The sequence below is a fragment of the Streptopelia decaocto genome (assembly GCF_964273445.1).
Source record: "Streptopelia decaocto genome assembly, chromosome: 14".
Lineage (NCBI taxonomy): Eukaryota > Metazoa > Chordata > Aves > Columbiformes > Columbidae > Streptopelia > Streptopelia decaocto.
Genome location: NC_138669.1, coordinates 6,157,383 through 6,175,509, shown reverse-complemented (window position 1 = coordinate 6,175,509; position 18,127 = coordinate 6,157,383). Strand labels below are relative to the sequence as shown.

Genomic DNA, 18,127 nt, shown 5'->3' with positions numbered 1-18,127 from the left:
TCCCCCAGGGCTGAGAGATGCTCTGTCCCCATGGGGCCCCGTTTGCACAGGGGTGCTGCAGTGCATAGGGTGCCACCAAGCTGCTCTGGGTGCTGGATAAGGTCCCCCATCCTCAACCACTGTCACAGAGAGCGGTGGGACCCCCAGAGTTCAGACTCCATTGGGGATGATGACATCAGTCATGGTAGTGCAGTCTGGTGCTCAATGGCACAACCGTGCACCAAATCCTGCTGTCCTCAGGCTCACAGAAGGGCTGGAGGAACTTCTCTCCCCACCTGATGTGGGCGCAGGGATTTGGGGTGGCTCTGGCTGGGTTTGGTCCAGGACAGGGGGTGCACACCCTGCAGCTGCTGGAGCCCAGGCAGGGGATGCTGCTGCCTGCTGCATCCTCCGGCCAGGACCCACCGCAGCCCCTGCTAAATGTCACCGGGGCCAAATTGCTGCCCCAGCCACAGGCATCTCTGTATTTGGGGGTGTTCTGGGTCAGATACCCCGTCCCTGCACCAGGCAGGGGGAGGCCAGGTCAGGAGGGTTGTCAGGGATGCACAGACCCTGCAGGGCGAGAGCGCTGGGGCTGACACTGAGCTGCCACAGCAGCTCCTCCATTCGCTTAATACCTAATAAATGTATTAAAACTCCACCGTCCCTCTCACCTCCCTGTTTTCCTCATGTCCGTGAGGCGCTGCCGGAAGGGGACAGGGGACAGGGACACTGGCTGTGGCCATGGCATCACCCCTGCATCCCCCTGCGTGGCACTGGGCATGGTAGCCCAGCTCTGCGCCAGCTCATGGCACTGCTGGGGGTGCAGGAGCAGCTGAGTCTCTCCGATGTCCCCACACACAGCTGTCCCCAGCCCCTGAAGGGGACGGGAACAGCAGCCATCAGCATCGGTCCCCTCCATCCCACAACCTACAGCCTGTGCCCAGTGTGTGACTCCCAACATGGGGGGTCACCCTGCCTGGGCCCCTGGTACCGGAGGAGTCTGGGGAAAGGTTTTAGGGGACCCAACCTGGATCTACCCCAGCACACTGGCAGCCACCGTGACCCTTGGCTGGTGACACACAGCCGTCCCAACCCCCGCCAGGCCCCCAGCCCAGGAACTGGGCACCCCGAGCCCTGCGCAGGGTCTGGCTGGGACGCAGCCCCTGTCCCGGTCCCCACGGGTTCGTCCTGTGGCCAGAGAAGTCAAACCCAGGCCTGGCTCCCGCCAGCGTTATAAATAGCCAGGACGTGGGGCGGGAGCTCTGCTGCCCGGGGGGGGTGTCCCGGGGGCAGCGTGTCCCAGTGGGTGCTGGTTGGGGGGTGCTGGGGCTGGGGGGTGGGCAGCTCGTCCCTGCTGCCCCGGGAGGTGCAATGAGCTGTGCAGAGAACAGTCGGGGGGTGCAGCCAGGGGGGCACGAGGGCTGCGTTTGTGTGTGTGCGAGAATTTATAGATCACGTGTGAAACTTGATCTCCCCGCAGTGGGCCTGGAGGAGAGAAAAAAGATAGAAGTATTGTTTTTAAAGATTTTTTTCCTTTGTTTTTCTTTTTCTTTTTTTTTTTTTCTTTCCCCTCTCCCCCTGCGAGGGCTGCGGCCGCCTGGCGATAAAAGGCCGGGGCAGCCAGAGCCGGCTCAGAGGGAGGAAATGCCGAAATCGCAGCATTTCGACTTGGCGGCGAGAACCCACTGACCCATCCCGGCACAGAGCAGCATCGCGGCCACCCGGGAGGTGCCAGCGCATCCCCAGCCACGGCACCCAGCTGTCACCCCCCCTGGCGCCGCGGGGACCCCTGCGCCATGCGGGTGCTCAGCATCAGCCTTGTGGCTTTGACCTTGGCCACGACAATTCGGTGCGCAGCTGCAGCCCAGCGCCGGGCGCTGGAGGGGAGCGGCCGCCGGCGGTACCACCGGGTGCAGCATGGGCACTGCAGCTACACCTTTGTGCTGCCTGAGGCCGACCCCCTGCCCTGCCCGGGCTCCCCCGGCCCCGCCAACGCGCTGCTGCAGCGGGACTCACCGGCCAGCACCGCGGTCACCAGCCACGGGGCCACCCAGCGCCTGCGGCACCTGGAGAGGATCCTGGAGAACAGCACCCAGTGGCTGCTGAAGGTAGGGTGCGGGGCGGGGGGGACAGGGGGCTGTCCCCAGCACCCAAGTGTGCAGCATCCCCGTACCAGGTTCCCGCTTCAGCTCTGCCTGCTCTAGGCTGCTGGCGGCAGAGCCGAGTGCTGCGGGGCTTGTGCCCCCCCAAGCAGCTGCACTGCAGCTGGACTGCATCTCCTCTGCAGGTTTGCACCCCAGGCCTGATCCTGCCCTGTTTGCACCAGGCGCTGTATCAGCAGAGGGGATGGGTGCTGTGGGTGCTGCGGGTGCTGCAGCTCACTGGTGCTTGCGGCTGCAGCTGTGTCCTCTGCCATCCCCACTGTGACTGTCCCCTGCCATCCCTGCCGCGACCGTCCCCCTGCCATCCCTGCTGTGACTGTCCCACTGCAGCTCCTCCCAGTCCCAGCAGGGCTGTGCCAGGCAGACCTTGGGGCTCAGAGTCACCCGTTCTGGGTCAGGATGCGGTTTTGCTCAAAAGCTCCTGGGAAGGGTTTTGGCAAGCGGCAGAGCGAGGGACCTAAGGGAAGGGGCCACCAAAACCTCTCCAGCTTCATTGTTTTCCCATTTCTGGGCTTTGCAAAAGCTCCAGGCACTTTGAGTGGGACCCGCGGCTCCCGGGCAGCCCCACAGCACATGGGTGAGTGGTAGGGTGCGGGGTAGGGACAGTGGGTGCCTCAGCAGAAGGGCTGTGTGCCCAGGGGGCTGTCCCCCACCCCAGCTCTCCCCATCCCCGCCGCCCACAGCAGGAAGCACCATTTCCTTCCCGAGGGCTCGCACTGCAGCCCCCATCTGCTGAGTGCAGCCGCCTGCGTCAGACCCAGGAATAGCTCCCGGACGCCTCATCCCAGGGGACACCTCCCCGGGGGGCTGTAAACCCCACAGCCCAGCGAGGCAGCAGCACCAAGCCCCTGGTGTTGATAAGAGGGCGAGTGGCTCGTCCCCAGCTGTCACTGAGCCTCCAGCCGAGCGGCATTGCCAGCACAGCTGCAGGCACGTCCAGGACCCGCGTGTCTTTGCACCCCAGTTTCCCAGGTGATGTCACCAACTGAGCAGGGCCATCAGTGCTGTGACATGGTGTGTGCCAAGTCCCCACAGTGCCAAACACACCCACCTCATCCCATCCCATCCATCCCAACCCATCCTATCCCACCCGATCCCCATCCCATCCTATCTCCCTCTCCATTTAGAGGCAGTTTGCAGCTATTTTTTTTCGCTGTTCTTTGGCTTTCCTAATTTAACCAGAGCTGCCCAGTGAGGCTTGTTTTGGTCGGACTCCAGGCCTGAACAAACAAACTTGGGCTCAAAGGAGGCATCGGATTCGGGGACAGATTGTAAACAACATCGTATCCCTGTCTGTGCTGTTCTGACCCGGGGAGCCCTGCCAGGTGCTGGAGTGCAGGTCCATACCTTCTATATGCACCCCCATGGCCAGGAGGGACAGGGACACAGTGAGAAAACAGTGCATGGGGACATGTGGCTTCTGCTTACCGTCCCATCAGCTGTTCCCACCTCAGGAAGAATTAATTTTAGTTCAAACACAAACATTTGATGGTGCTGCTGGGTCTTCGGGCGAGCTTGGAGCCGTAGCAGCGTGGCAGCTCTGGGGTGCCCGTGGCACAGGGGCTGGTGCTGCTCACCCCGGCATGGGTGCAGAGGTGCAGGCAGCAGGTGGGGGGCTTTCCCCACCTCTGGCCCTGGGGCTCCCCTGGCTGGTGCTTTCAGGTTGCTTAGAAATGCCGGGGCAGGATGGAGATAGGGACAGGGGAGGGATGTGACTGCAAGAAGGTGGCACAGGACCATCCGGATGTGGCAATGGGTCCCTGGCACTGGGACAGCGGGGTGGCCAGGGTCCTTCCTGCTCCCAGGCAGTGTTTTGGGGTGACCCACATCACCATGGTTGTCCCCCCCAAGTCACTGTGCCCTTTGTCACCCACGGGGCAAAGGGAGGGCGATCCCAGTTTCCCAGTCCTCTGCACAGAGCCTGTCCCACTTGGGTCCCCTGTGCCACCCATGGCTGGGGACACTGTGTCCCCCTCCAGCTGCAGCTGCTCACAGGAGCTGAGGCTCCATCGCTGGCTGCACTCAGCTCTCCCTGTGCCAGCCTGACCTTTTCCATGGGTATGTGCTGCCCTCAGGCTCCGAGATATGTTTATTTAAAAAAAAAAAAAAAAAAGGCAGGATTGAGGGGGAGAAAAGGCCTCCCCAAGCCCTGTGAAGCAACAAGATTAACGACGTGGTTAAAGGGAAACTCTCCAGCAATCACTCAGCTCGGGGAAATGTTTTCCAGACGTGGCTCTCCGACCTTTCCCTGCTTCCTCCCTGCTAGCACGTTCCGCAAGGGAAAATCCCTGGTGAATTGGGGTGCAGCCGCGCTGGCCAGGGACCCGCTGGTCTCTCATGGGTGCTTGTGGTGGGGTGATGGTTTCACTGCTGTCCGGGTTTGGGGAGGGTGGAACAGGGCCCTGCTGCAACCAGTGAGATTTCGTTATGTGCAAACAAGTGCAGAGCAGAGCCCTGTGCCCTGGCCCACTGCCAGACCCGCTCCTGTGCCGAGCATCCTGCGCCGCTCTGTGTCGAGCATCCCGCACCGATCTGGTGCTGAGCATCCTGCACCGCTCTGTGTCAAGCATCCCGCACCAATCTGGTGCTGAGCATCCTGCGCCACTCTGTGTCGAGCATCCCGCACCGATCTGGTGCTGAGCATCCTGCACCGCTCTGTGTCGAGCATCCCGCACCGATCCTATGCTGAGCATCTCAGCACCTTGGCTGCTGGCTGTGCCATCCAGAAGAGCATCATCCCACCGTGACTGGGCCCACCTGGGCCACAACCCCAAGAAATGCGCAGGGACGTGGGGCTCTGTGGGCACTGGCTCGGGGTCGTGCCAGAAGCAGAATCAGAGCAGTTTGGGGACAGTGGGATCTGTGGGGTGCCCCGTGCTGCTTTCCCAGAGTGGGCGGCTGTGTGGCCCCTCCTGCTCCCCCCAGCCCCCACTGAGAGACCGTGCCCCTGCCGAGGCCATCGCCCTGGGGAGGGGCCGAATGGGAACCTCATGGTGTGGCCACCAGAAATAGAAAAGCCTTTGGGAAAGGCAGCTCCCCACGGGCTGGGAAAGCGGAAGCGACATCTCTGCAGCGTCTGCAGCCCCGAGCGCTTCTTCCCAGCTCCAAGTGCTTCCCCGGCAGCACCGGGGGCCGGACGCCCACTCACCTTCCCCAGCTGACAGTGGCCCCGCATCCTCCATGTCCCCAAGTCCTGGGAAACCAGTGCTGGGGCTGGCAGCGGAGCCAATGCTGATGCAGGTGGCGACGCCAACACTGACGCCGGCCACCCCCTGCCCAGCTGCTCGGCACAAGGCCACCCTGGCTGGGCACGTGCAAACCCATGCCGGGTCCTGGCAACCGGCTGGCACCAAAGAGCAGGAATCTTGGCAGCTGGTGCTGAGGGGCTCCCCGGCAGCAGCGCAGCCCATGGACAACTCGCTCTGTCCTCCCAATGATCCTCATACGGCCCCGAGATGGGTTGTGCTGTGCTGAACCCCACAGGGGTGTGCCTGGGGGCTGTGCTGAGCTCAGTTCAGGTGCCAAAGGAAGACGCAGTGAGGTCCCCAAATGACCTGCCATGCCCCTGCTCCCCTCTGCAGCTGGAGAGCTACATCCAGAGGAGCGTGCGGCCAGAGCTGGCACAGCTGCGACAGACGGCGGTGCAGAACCAGACCGCAGCCATGCTGGAGATGGGCAGCACCCTCCTCAACCAGAGCGCCCAGCAGAGCCGCAAGCTCACTGACGTGGAGGCGCAGGTAGGGGGTGGCCAGGGCATGTGGCACATATGTCCCCACGTCCTTACCACCCCTGGGACCATGGCGAGTGGCATGGTTTCTCTGCTGCTAAAAGGGGTGCACGGTTTAATGCACCGGTGTGCAGAGGTACCAGGATTGTGAGCCGGGGAGATGCAAGCCCAGTGAAACCGGGGACATGGTGTGGCCCCGGCTGGTCACACCAATGCTCCCCTGCGCTCCCGGGGCAGGTGCTGAACCAGACATCACGCATCGAGCTGCAGCTGCAGGAGAACTCCCTGTCCACCACCCAGCTGGAGAAGCAGCTGCTGCTGCAGACCAACGAGATCCACAAGCTGCAGAACAGGAACAAGTAGGGCCTGGGGCAGCTCGGGGACCCACGCAGCCCGTACACCCCAGTGGGGAGGCTGGTATCTCCCACCCCAGGAGCACAACTGCATTTGGGGGTGCTTGAACCCGTCCCAGGGCTGGCTGGGGTCCCTGCGGGGTTGCAGAGCCCCAGCACAGCCCTGTGGGCTTTGTTTTCCCTTGGTTAAGCACATAGTGTGGGATGCAATTCGGTGGGTGTGGGAGAGGACAGGGACAGCTCTGGGTCCCCACAGATCCGCTGGGTCCTCTCTGCCACCCTGCTCCCTGCACAGCCCCCCCATCACCGCTGCCCCCCATTCCAGCATCCTGGAGGTGCGAGTGCTGGCGATGGAGACGCAGCAGCAGGCGGAGCTGGCGGGGGCTCGCTCGGAGAAGGAGCAGCTGCAGCGGGTGCTGAGCCGGCAGAGCGGGGCCATCGCCGAGCTGGAGAAGTCACTGGCGGCCACCAGCACCAACGCCAGCCTGCTCCAGCGCCAGCAGCTCCAGCTGCTCGAGGCAGTGCAGAGCCTGGTGCGCCTCGTCACCCAGGGCAGAGGTGAGCCGGGGTGTGCAGGCAGGGCGCAGGCAGGGTGTAGGCAGCGATATTGCTCCTCACCCTCCCGAGAGGGTGCTGGGGCGCTGTGCCAGCCCCTATGCTCGGCTCAGGCATAGGTGAATTCACCCTAAAAATGAACCCTGTGTCACATCCATGAAGCACCTCTGAGCCCACAGGGGAAGGTCCCTGGCCCAACACCATCTCCAGCCTGGCAAATCCCCCAGCTTAGGCTGGCGCAGCCCCGGTGCAGCCTGGCTGCCACCCCCAGCCCTGGAGATGGTGCAGAAGGAAGAAAAAGAATCAAAATCATCCCTGGGCACCAAAACATCCAAAGGGAGAGGGGAAGAACAGCAAAGCCATGCAGGGCTGGGGGTCTGGGGGATTTCTGCCATCTCACCGTCCTGTCCGTCGCAGCAGCAGGGCAGGAGCAGCTGTTCCAGGACTGTGCTGAGCTGCGCCGGGCAGGCACCCACGCCAGCGGCGTCTACACCCTGCACATCACCAACCTCAGCGAGCCCAAAAAGGTGAGCACAGACCAGAGAGGGCTCCCAGTGCAGCACCCCAGGCTGCTGGTGACCCCTGTGCCACCCAGTGCCACCCAGTGACACAGACCAGCGCGGGTATCCCTGTCTCATGGCACATCCCAACCCCTCTGGCCGGGGACAGTGCTCCACACGCCATCTGACCATGGGGCTGGGTTGTCCTGGGAGTGCAGAGGGATGAGGGCAGCAGCTGCTGCGTGAGGGCAGGGCTTGCACAGGGGGGATAAAACTGATTTTAAACGCACCCACAGCCGTGTGCACCAGCCCCTGCCCTCAGCCGCAGGGGGAGGAGAGACACCCCCCAGCCAGGCGCTGGGCTCGGCACATGATCAGCAAGCTCTAACACCCATGCAGCACCCATGCAGCTGAGCTGCCCAGCACGGCGGGGATGCCCCCAGCTGCTCCCCCAGCCCGCCCCTTCTCTCCCTGCTGCAGGCGTACTGCGACATGGAGACGGACCGAGGGGGATGGACGGTCATCCAGCTTCGTGCCAACGGCAGCCTCAGCTTCCAGAGGGGCTGGAGGGAGTATAAGCAGGTCTGCACCCACCTGAGGAGGGGGGAGCCCTGAGAGCACCCCTGGCACCCCACACTCACCCACCCTTCTGCTGCCCCAGGGCTTTGGGGATGCAGCAGGCGAGTACTGGCTGGGTAACGAGGCCGTGCACCTCCTGACAAGCCAAGCGCCCTATACCCTGCGCATCGAGCTGCAGGACTGGGAGGGCAGCCAGGTCTATGCCCACTATGGGAAATTCCAGCTGGGGAATGAGCGGCAGCGTTACAGGTAGGAGAGGCACCGTGGCAGCATGAAATCACATCAACTCAGCGGGATTTCCCATCCAGCCAGCCTGGCATGGTGCAGCTCACTGCTGGGGCAGGTGGGGGTGACACAGCTGTAGCTACTGGGCACTCCCAGGGGTGCCGGACATTCCCAGGATATTGCACTCATGTCCAGGCAGGGACACTGAGCTCCTACCACTGGGCTGGTGAGGACGGCGTGTCCAGGAGGGGTGGGAGGCAGCTGGGTGGTTTGGTGCTGCGCTGGAGATGGGGGGAGATCCTGAGATCCCCTGCACTGTGTGTGCACCGCGCCCCAGCAAAGAGCACCAGAGGAGCCTCAGGGGGTCCCCTCTGCCACAGCACAGCATGACCCCCACCCCTGGGGACCCCTAGGACAGGCAGCCCTCAGCCATGCTGGAGCTGCAGGGTCTCTGCATCCCTGCATCCCTCCCTGCTGGCCCTCGCTCAGCTCGTGGCATCCCATGGCCTTCGACCCCTCCCAAGCAGGGCTGGGGAGCTGTGTGACCCCCCAGGCACTGACAGTGGCCACGCTGGGTGGCAGGCTGTCACTGCAGGACTACAGTGGGACGGCCGGGCAGCAGAGCGGGATGGCACCGCAGGGCACCCGCTTCAGCACCCGTGACGCTGACAACGACAACTGCCTCTGCAAGTGTGCCCAGATGCTGTCAGGAGGTGAGCAGAGGGTGGGACACCCACATAGCACCCATGGGTGCCGACCTGGGATGCCACCCTGCCCCTCTGCTCCCTCCTGGCAGGCTGGTGGTTCGACGCCTGTGGTCTCTCCAACCTGAACGGCATCTACTACCCGGCACAGCACAACATCCGCAAGCTCAACGGCATCCGCTGGCACCACTTCCAGGGGCCCAGCTACTCCCTGAAGGGCACCCGCATGATGATACGACCTGCCAGCTTCTAGCGTGCCAGCGCTCAGGGCGGCACCGCCACTCGTGCCAGCCTGGCACAGAGGGAGGGCTCCGGGAGAGGGGACAGTTGGGGGACACTGAGCCCTCCTGGCCACTGCAGGGAAGCTTTTCCCCCAGTTATATTTTTCACTCTTGTTTGTCCTGCGTTCCGGGAACCTGTGCACCGCGGAGAGGGACCGTGGCACCACAGCCGTGCCGGAGGGACCCACAGGTGGTGACAAGGGGCTCTGTAGGAGCTGGCGGGAGGGCTCTGCTTCGAACCCAAGCCAGCCCCACCACAATGGGCTTCGGCACACGGAAAGCACCCAATCTGCCCCCAGCTTCTCTCCCCATCCTTCTGCAGGTGCCGCTGGGTTTTGCCCCAGGGATGGGGGTCCGAGACTCCCTGGAACCCACTGCACATTCAGCCGGGCTCCAAGACGCAGTGGGGGCTTGGCCTTTTCCATATGTTTTTTGATTTGCAAAGCCCCCGCCATCTCGCTTTCCCTGCAGGACTGTGGGGCTGGGGGAAGAATGGGGATCCCCAGGAATGCGAGGAGGACACAGGCTGCCCCCTCCCACATGCATGTCCCAAGCCACTGTCCCCATGCACAGACACTGCTCCTCGTGGGATGGAGCCAGGTGTCTCCAGCCCCTGAGGTGGACAGGAGGAGCAGGGGGTGTCTTTGGGTACCCTGGGGGAACCAGTTCCAGGCTGGGATGGCTGGTGGCCCCGTGCTGGAAGGTGGTTGCTGTGGGCACTGGGCTGGCAGAGCCCGGGGACGGGCAGGATGGGGCTGGGGGTCACAGCTGGGGAGGGGGCTGTCATTTGAGATGGGGCTGGGGGGGCGGGAGATGGTGGGAAATGTTCAGGGCGCTGGCGGGGGCAGAGATCTGAGCTGGGCTGGGGGAGGGAGGAGACAGGGGTGCAGGAGGGGGAAGTGGGGTTTGGGGTCAAGACCCCTGTCCAGGGTTGCATTGACACGTCACACCCCTCTGGTGGTACTTTTGGAAGCCGCCTGGGCAGAGCGGGGCACAGAGCAGCTGGATCCCACCGCTTCCCCCCCCGGCTGCTGCAGCTTGGGCTGGAGGCACTTTTATTTTTGTACTAAGAGATATTTATTTTCCAAGCATCAGCGAGGCAGGAGCAGGCAGGGGCATCCCTGCGCCCCCCTGCCCCCGAGCAGGGACCTGTCCCCCGGCTTCAGCAACACAGACAAAAGCAGGAGCTGGTGTTTGACAGGCAGAGGGACCGCAGGACGGGGCAGGACAAACAGACCTCGGGCATCCCTGGGGGACCCCTGAGCCCCGCGCAGCTCAGTGCATGGGTGAGCCCACAAGAGGGCAGGGCTTGGTGACACCCAGTCACAGCCTGTCCTGTCACCCTTCTGTTCATCTGCAGTCCCTGTCCCCCCTCCCTGTGGGGCCCGTTGTCATTGGAGTTCACCTGCAGCCAGGTGACAGCTCCCTGCAGCACCTTCACCCCTGAGGGACAGGGGTACCCCACTGGGTCCCCAGCTCACCTATTCCACTGGGCACCAGGAAGCCCTGGGGACTGGTGACAGTAGTGGCAGCCTCTGGGACACCCAGGTACCCCAGTGTCCCCCTCCCAAAAACGGGTCCCTCTCGCCACAAGCAGGCATTTGCTGGGTGGGTGACGGCAGAGACCCTGCAGAGCCAAGGAGCAGAGCGGTTCAGGGATCCCCCACTGCCACCCAACCCAGTTCCCCCTGCACCTCCCGGGGACAGGGACAGTGCCCCGGGGTGGGGCAAGGGACAGAGGAACGGGCTGCCCCGGCATCGGGACAGCAAGTGGTGGCACCAGCTGTGCCCACGGCAACAACGAGGCTCCCAACACCCTCTTCTCACCTCGGTCCCGAGGCGTTCGCTAATTAACAGTGATTAAAGCACGTGATGCTGCTGGCACCTCCGGAAGCTGCTCATGAACGGGGCTGTGCGGAATAATTAAAAAATGGAAAATAGAGGCGGGGGGGCTGCCCGGGAACCTCGCCCCGCCCCCAGCGAGCAGCACTGCAGGCGGCAACAGCCCCGGCGGCTGCACCTGGGCCGGGGGCTCCGTGCCAGGGGGTCGGCCCCACCCGGGGCTGGGCCGGACTCCCCTGGGCGCTGCTGGTTCCTCTGCGTGCTGCCTGCAGCTCCTGCCTGCACACGGGGCACCCACGGGGCACCCACGGGGCTCTCCGGCACGGAGGGCTGAGAGCGAGGGACACCCCCAGCTGTCCCTCCTCTCTGGAAATAACAGACGGGCTCAGCTGCGGCTCTCACCGAAACCGGAGCCGCCGAGAGGCAGCTGCCAGGGACGGCGACAGGAACACGCACAGCGGGAGCACTCCCGGGGGACAGTGTCAGGTCCCTGCGGCTGTGCCGGGGGTACGTGCAGGCAGGGCCGGGGTGCAGGGTCAGCTGAAGGCTCCTGCCTCTGGAACACGGCTCCTCTTGTCCCTGCAGCTCCGTGCGCACACACACGCACATGGACACACGTGCATACAAACGTGTGTGCATTAACACATGGACACACAAGCATGCACACACATGAACACGCATGCACACATAAACTTGCATGCACACATAAACTTGCATGCACATGAACATACATGCACACAAACATGCATGTACGCTTGTACATGCATGCACACAAATACATGTGCACAATAGGACACACATGCACATGATCACGCACACCCACATGAACACAGACGGCTTTGGGCGCCCATGCAGTTCGAGGGATGTCAGGATCAAGTGCACGCTGGCTGCCCAGCCCTGTGCTCAGCAGGGGTCTGGGGAGGCCCCCTCCCTTGGCAATAGCAGCAAATTGAGACCAAGCCCTGGCCACACCGGGCTGAGGAATCCAGCAGCGCAGCCAGTCGCAACACCAGTGGGGATCTGGTTCCTGCAGAGCTTCCCCCAGGGCAAAGCCTGTCCCTGAGTGTCCCTGTCCCTGGTTTCCAGCTCCCTGGGGAGGCACCCGGTGCCTCATGTGCTGTCATTAAGGGTTCCGTGGGTATGTGCCTCCTCCCCAGCCCGCTCTGTCAGCCTGACTTGTGGGCTAGGTGATGTTCCCGTGTCCTGCCCACCCTGTCCTGCCTGCTGCATCCTGCACAGCCGGACCTGCCTGTACCCCCGTGGGAGTCGCATGGATCCTGCACCCTGGGCAGTGGACGTGCACGCTGCAGGAGCCAGGCTGGGGTGGGAAATCCTTCATCCCCATGAAGGCTTTTTTGGGGAGCCCAAGTGCTGGATGGGAGCCCCAGGCAGGGGAGCCCCAGTGCTGCCCTCACCAGCAGCTTCTGAGCCGGGGGAAGCTCTGGCTGGAGCGGGATGAGGCAGCAGCAGCTCTGCTCCCTTCAATAATGGAACCCGCAGCCTTGGGGCAGGTGGCTGGACCTTGTCACCCACCTGTCACACCATGGTGCATGTGGCATTTGCCGAAGATTGCCCGTGCCAGGCAGGCTGAGTTCCTGCACACGTGGAACCATTTGCAGCCACGGCCCCACCAACATGACTGGAGCCGGGGGGTGGGAGAGCAGCAGCAGGCCCGGTGTCCTGGTGGGGTTCCCTGGTTGCAGGTACTGGTGGCTTTGGTGCCACCTTCCCCAGCAGCCACCTGCCCCCATGAGATGCAGCAGCACGGTGAGGAGCAGGAGGACCTCACCGGCACAGGCATGGGCTGTGGTGCCGTGTGAGGCTGCCTGGGGATTCCACACGGGTGTTTTTCATCTTCAAAGCACTCCCTGCTCCCACTTTTATCCTCGTGCCTCCCCAGCCTGCCTGGGAGGTCTTGATATCGCTGCCCCATCTCGCAGCCCCGCAGGAGCCGGGACTTGGCCAAGCTCTGTGCCGGAGAGGGGCAAGGAGGGAGGGGGCCTGCACGGTTGACTCGGCGCTGGCTGTGGCGCAGAGGGGAATCCCGCCGGCCAGGGCTCTGCCGGGACCTGCCAGACCCAACCGCCACCCCTACCGTGCCTGCCGGGCCCCGCGCTGGCACACCACGGCACAGCACCCATCGCTCCCACCAGCACCCGTTGCTCCCGCCAGCCCCCGCCTCTTGGCACCGCCAGCCCCTGCCGAGCCCCAGAAGGTGCCAGCACGCCGGGGTCCCTGCCCCATCCCAATCCACACCACCTCGAGAGATGGCAGCCCACATAGCTTCCAAAACACAGAGATTTACTACAACCGGTCGCATTATTATTTTTTACAGATAAAACATCAGAAAAAAAACAGTAGAAATTAGGAAGAGACCAACAACTATCGTCTTCATAAATAGCAGGGCCCGGTGTGGAAGGGCTGTGTGCCCGCTGGCACCGGGAGGGGACACAAGCGCTCACAGACACTCTCACACACACGCAGCCTGGGGCTGCCCAAGGAGGGGTCGGGTTTGTCCCCCACAAAGCACCCCACTGCTCCCAGACCACCGGCATTAAGATGGGGGCTGCCAGGAAACGGCCCCCACCCCAGGCAGCGTAGCTGTGTCCCTGCTCCTTGCAGGGAGGGAGTCCCAGGAAGTGCTGGTAGGGACAGGGCAGGCAGGAGCCTCTGGCAGCACAGGCAGGACGACCACACACAGGGTCCTGCAGGAGCGGGCGAGGGGACAGTGTTGGGGACCAGCCATGCACATGGAGACACACATGTCCTCTGCCCTGCTCACGAGAACCTGGCTCGCAGTGCCGGTGCAGGGGTCTGATGGAGCCAGAGCCAGCAGGAAGGATGCTCAGCCACCACACCGGTGCCACCGTGGCCAAGGGGACAGGGAAGCAAGTGGGGAGATGAGTTCAAGGGTCCTGTCACCGCCGAGATGTCCCTGTGCCTCCTGGGGCACAGCCAGCACTCCATGTCCAGTATCTCCTGCTCGTGAGCAACTCGTCCCCGGCACTGGCCACCACTATGGTACTGCTACACATTGGAGACCTGCTGTGGGTCCCTGGCCTGGCGCAGCCCATACAGCCACTTGATGACGCGGGCGTTGCGCTCGATGACGGAGATGCCGTAGGGGACACGCTCAGCCGGCCGCCCCTCCGGCGTGGCGACGCTGGGCGGCGAGCGGTCACCCTCCGAGCTGGCCGTGCTCACGCTGTGAAACTTGAGGGACACGATGTCGGAGCTGGCGCGGGCAAAGCGCTCGGCACCCATGTCCTGCACCTCCTCGGGGTCGAGGCCACAGTAGTTGAAGAAGCGTTCCAGGTCAGCAGTGGCCCGCGAGAGCCGGTCGCTCAGGTCCGACTTGGAGCGGTGCAGCAGCGGCTGACGGCGGGCACTCTCAGGGCGGGCGGGCGAGATCTGCGCAGGGGTTACAGCCCGCCCCCCCAGGATAGGGGACATGGGCACCGGTGTCACCTGGCCCTGCGGAGCCCCGCAGGGACGGACGTCCACTCTCCGCACGGCTACGCTGCCGGTGGGCTTGGTGGTGGCAGGGCTCTCTGGTGGTTTGTTGGCACTCTGTGCCCTGCCACCCAATGCTGCCGGTGCCTCCACCCTCCACTTGTGCTCCCGGCCCAGCGAGCTCTCTGCTTTGGGGAGAGGGCTGTCGCAGAGGTTGATGAGGTTGTTGAGGATCTCCAGGTTAAGCGAGGTCTTCGTGCCGCTGGCCTCGGCGCAGAGCGGCCCCGGGGGTGTCCTGCGGCTGGGGGTGAGCACGGCCCGGCACACCCCCGGGGTGAAGAGGGGCTGCTTGAGTAGCGGTGGCTTCACCGGCTCCTGCTTGGTGCTGGCAACTTGCTGGCTCTTCACGTACTTGGCCTTGTCAGCCTCCAGCCTTTCCACAGCGCTGGGCTTCCCGGCACCTGGTTCGGCTCGCCGGCGGAAATACGCAGGGCCCTTGCTAAGGATGCGGACGGGCATGGCCGAGGTGAAGGGTGCCGTCACCGTCACCCCCTTCATGGCGTCACTGGCTTGCAGAGCCTCAATGGGCATCCTCTGCAGTGGCACCGGGGCGCGGGGTGGGTGGCCACCACGGGCAGCGAGGGGCTCACACACTGTCACCTGCAAAGAGGGGCTGGGGTGAGGGGTGAGGGGTGAGGGCTGGCAGGCGCTGCCTGCTCGCTGCCTGCTCCCTGCCTGCACCCCGGCCCCTCGAGCAGACAAAGGCTGCGTGGGGCTGTGCGGTACTGCGCCGTCTGCGCTGGCCGCGCCAGGATTCCTATTTGAAGGCAGGGACCACGCCCCCGCCTCCGCCATGGCCTCCCCGAAACGTCACCCAGCCAATCCGCGCAGCAAGCCCGCTTCAAACTGCACCCGGGCCAATGGCGCCGGCGCGGAGGGCACCCCGGCAAGGGGCTCCCCGGCGAGCCAGGGTGGGATGGAGAGGGGTGGCGGTGCCCCGGTGCCCCTTGCCGATGCTCTGCCCACATCACCAGTGCCGAGGGGAGCGTCGCCCACATCCAGGGCTGCAATTCCTGCACCCGGAGGAGCGTTGCCAACAGCGAGGGGTGCATTGTCTGTACCCAAGGCTGCATCACCTGCCCCAATCACCCAGCACCCTGCCCAGCTGGGGGATCCGAGGCTCCGCTCCCTGCTTCCCCCTTGGCTCTCCATCCCCTCGCAGGCTCTGAGACTGCTTCCGGGCTCCCCGCTCCCACCCCTGAGCTCCTTGGAAAGCACTGGTGGGGTGCTGCGCTGCAGGCACCCCATGTCCTTGGGCCCCCGCCAACCCCAACTAGCAGAGCTCCCGCCCCTGTGGTCACACAGAGGCACTGTCCCACCCAAAACGCAGGAGGAGCCCAAACCAGCCCTGCACCCCTCTGCAGCCCCCGCCCAGGCTGGGCACAGCCAGAGGGGTCCCAGTGCACAGAGGGACTCAGCGTGCATAGGGGGGATATGTGGGGTCTGACCTGCCCCCACATCCCCCTCCCTCTCCATCCCCTTCCCTGAGCTGCTCTGAGAACCCTTCTGGGGGTCCCCATCTCGGGGGACAGGTGAGCCCCGGGGGGGTGACAGCAAGCCCTGGCACTCACCGGGTGCAACAGTGGGGGCCAGGGTGCCACAGCCCTGCTCCCTCCCGTGGTGGCCCCGAGCAGGCTGCCGTCACTGTCACCGTCAGCCGCCCGCCTGCGCACACAACTTCCTGGGTGCAACCCAGGGCCCGTCTCAGCGTCAGGAACCAGCCCCAGCACCCACAGCACCACGCAATGGCCGTACCGAGCCATGGCAGCGCCGTCTGCCAGCCCACGTGCGCCGGTGTGTCGGCCCCAGCCCCCCCAAATCAGCACCCCAGTGGGGTCCCTCCACCCCAACAGGGTCCCCACACAGTAGCCGCCACAACACATGGTGCATTGACCTGATGCACTGTGATGGGCGTGCAGCTTGGGGGAAGCTGGCTGTCCCTGTCCTTGTCCCCTGCCCGGGGGGACATGCTGTCTTCTGACCTGGAAAGTGTCTGTGGGGGGCCAGCCAGGCGCAGGGACAGCTGGAGACGGTCCCAGTGCCAGCACAGACACTCCTACCAGAGACCGGGGGCAGCTGGTCAAGAGCCTCACTGACCCAGCATCAGGGACGTGTCCCCACATCCAGTGCTGGAGCTCAGCTCAGTGCCAGAGGCTCAGCCCCGTGGCCAAGCCATGGAGGGGATGGCTCTGGGGGCGCAGGGACAAGGATCCAGGCACCTCCAGCACAGCCAGCCATGGCCAGTGTGGGCTCCCCCCCACCTGGCTGGGCACAACCTGCTGCTCCACATTCCTGTGGTGCTGAGCCTGCCCTGGCATGGCCACGCTGAGCTGAGCCAGGCTGAGCTGAGCTGAGCTGGGCTGAGCTGCCCTCCAAACAGCCCGAAGAACACAGTGGCGTTGTCCTATGCCCCTGGCCGGAGAGCAGAGATGTGAGTGCCAGGGCTGACAGCCCTTCTCATGCCCAGCAATGCCTGGCCGCAGCTCTGGCTCTGCTCCCTCCTGGCACAAGCAGCCCAGCCAGGCTTGCTCCGGCACGCCGGGTCACCTCCTGCTGGGTGGCAGCCGTCCCGGACAGCGGGTCACCCAGCCCCACGCTGCCGCACAGGATGGGCACAGAACCAGCACCACCTCCACCACCCACCTGGATCAGCCCTGCGACGTGAGAGCCTCCCTGGCACAGTCCAGCTGCCACGCTGCTTCTCCCAACACTTGTCCTGGGGGTGTCCCGATATCCCTGTGCCTCCTCCTCCCCAGCGACGTCCTCCCGTTCTCCCGGTGGGACAGCGGCTGGTGCGGTGCTGGAGCGGCTCCCTGCCACGGCTGCTCCCGCTGAGTCAGCACCGGGTGAGGACACGCTGCGAGACAGCTCAGCGCTCACATGGGATGAAAAGCATGGGGCATTCCCCCATGCCAGGCTGCGTCACACAGTGTGAAGGTGTCCGGTGACGTCCCGGCACAGGTGCCGGTTCAGCCTGTGGTGCCGGCTGGGCAGCGCGGATGCACATCCTGGGGTGCACACGCTGCCAAAGCCAAAACACCCCTGGATGTCCCCTGCCCGCTGTGGGCAGAGGGTCCTGGTGCCCCTCTGGGCTCAGAGAGAGGGGAACATTCCCAGCCCTCCCGCGGGCACAGAGCTGCCACCTGGCTCCCTGTGTGCCACCGGCAGAGCCAGCAGGGCCTGCTCTGGTTTGCAAAAATCACCTTGATTTCCCACGCACCCGGCAGCAACCCTCTGCAATAAACCAAACACGCAGCAAAATAAAATAACCCTGTTGGCACGAAGGGAGGTGACAGACCGGAGAAGGGCCACTGACCCTGCAGCCGCGTGGAACGGGCAGCTCCTGCCTGTAGTGTGGGCAGATCCTGCAGCAACGTCCAGCTTGGTGTGCAGGGGCTGAGTGTTTGGCCCACGCAGCTTGGTTAGAACCCAGTGTTTTTCAAACTGCTCTTGGAAGCGAGACAAGGAGCTGACGGAGAGAGAAGAGCTGAGTGAAGCGCATGGAAAACTGCCAGTGCCCTGCTCAGGCAATGGCAAAGGTGGATCCACACCACGAGCTCGGCTGGAAAAACACTGCCTGGTGTGGTGAGAGATAGCAGAGCTGCGAGCACCTGCCTGGTCACGCCACGTCCCCCCACTGTCCTGAGGCTGTGCGGGGTGCAGGAAGCAGGGTGCAGGCAGCTGGGTGCAGGAAGCAGGGTGCA

General features: G+C 64.2%; 2 protein-coding genes across 4 annotated transcripts; one reads left to right on the top strand and one right to left on the bottom strand.

Annotated features, from left to right (window-relative positions):
- The first annotated feature begins 1,494 nt into the window (after nt 1–1,494).
- Nucleotides 1,495–9,831, top strand: ANGPT4 (angiopoietin 4). Of its 2 annotated transcripts, none has more exons than XM_082065293.1 (9): nt 1,495–2,090; nt 5,726–5,881; nt 6,109–6,230; nt 6,550–6,782; nt 7,200–7,306; nt 7,760–7,861; nt 7,941–8,107; nt 8,666–8,796; nt 8,880–9,831. In XM_082065293.1, the coding sequence occupies exons 1-9, from the start codon at nt 1,779–1,781 to the stop codon at nt 9,038–9,040; spliced, it is 1,491 nt and encodes a 496-aa protein (XP_081921419.1). In that variant the 5' UTR covers nt 1,495–1,778; the 3' UTR covers nt 9,041–9,831. The 2 variants fall into 2 exon arrangements, with proteins under 2 accessions (XP_081921419.1, XP_081921418.1); XM_082065292.1 differs by having other exon boundaries at nt 7,197–7,306.
- A 3,373-nt stretch (nt 9,832–13,204) lies between these two features.
- FAM110A (family with sequence similarity 110 member A) lies at nt 13,205–17,195 on the bottom strand. Of its 2 annotated transcripts, none has more exons than XM_082065680.1 (2): nt 17,067–17,195; nt 13,205–15,023 (listed from the first exon to the last, which is right to left on the bottom strand). In XM_082065680.1, exon 2 carries the CDS (start codon nt 14,952–14,954, stop codon nt 13,938–13,940), a length of 1,017 nt encoding a protein of 338 aa, XP_081921806.1. In that variant the 5' UTR covers nt 14,955–15,023; nt 17,067–17,195; the 3' UTR covers nt 13,205–13,937. The 2 variants fall into 2 exon arrangements, with proteins under 2 accessions (XP_081921806.1, XP_081921807.1); XM_082065681.1 differs by lacking the exon at nt 17,067–17,195 and adding an exon at nt 15,995–16,161.
- Nucleotides 17,196–18,127: the final 932 nt, after the last annotated feature.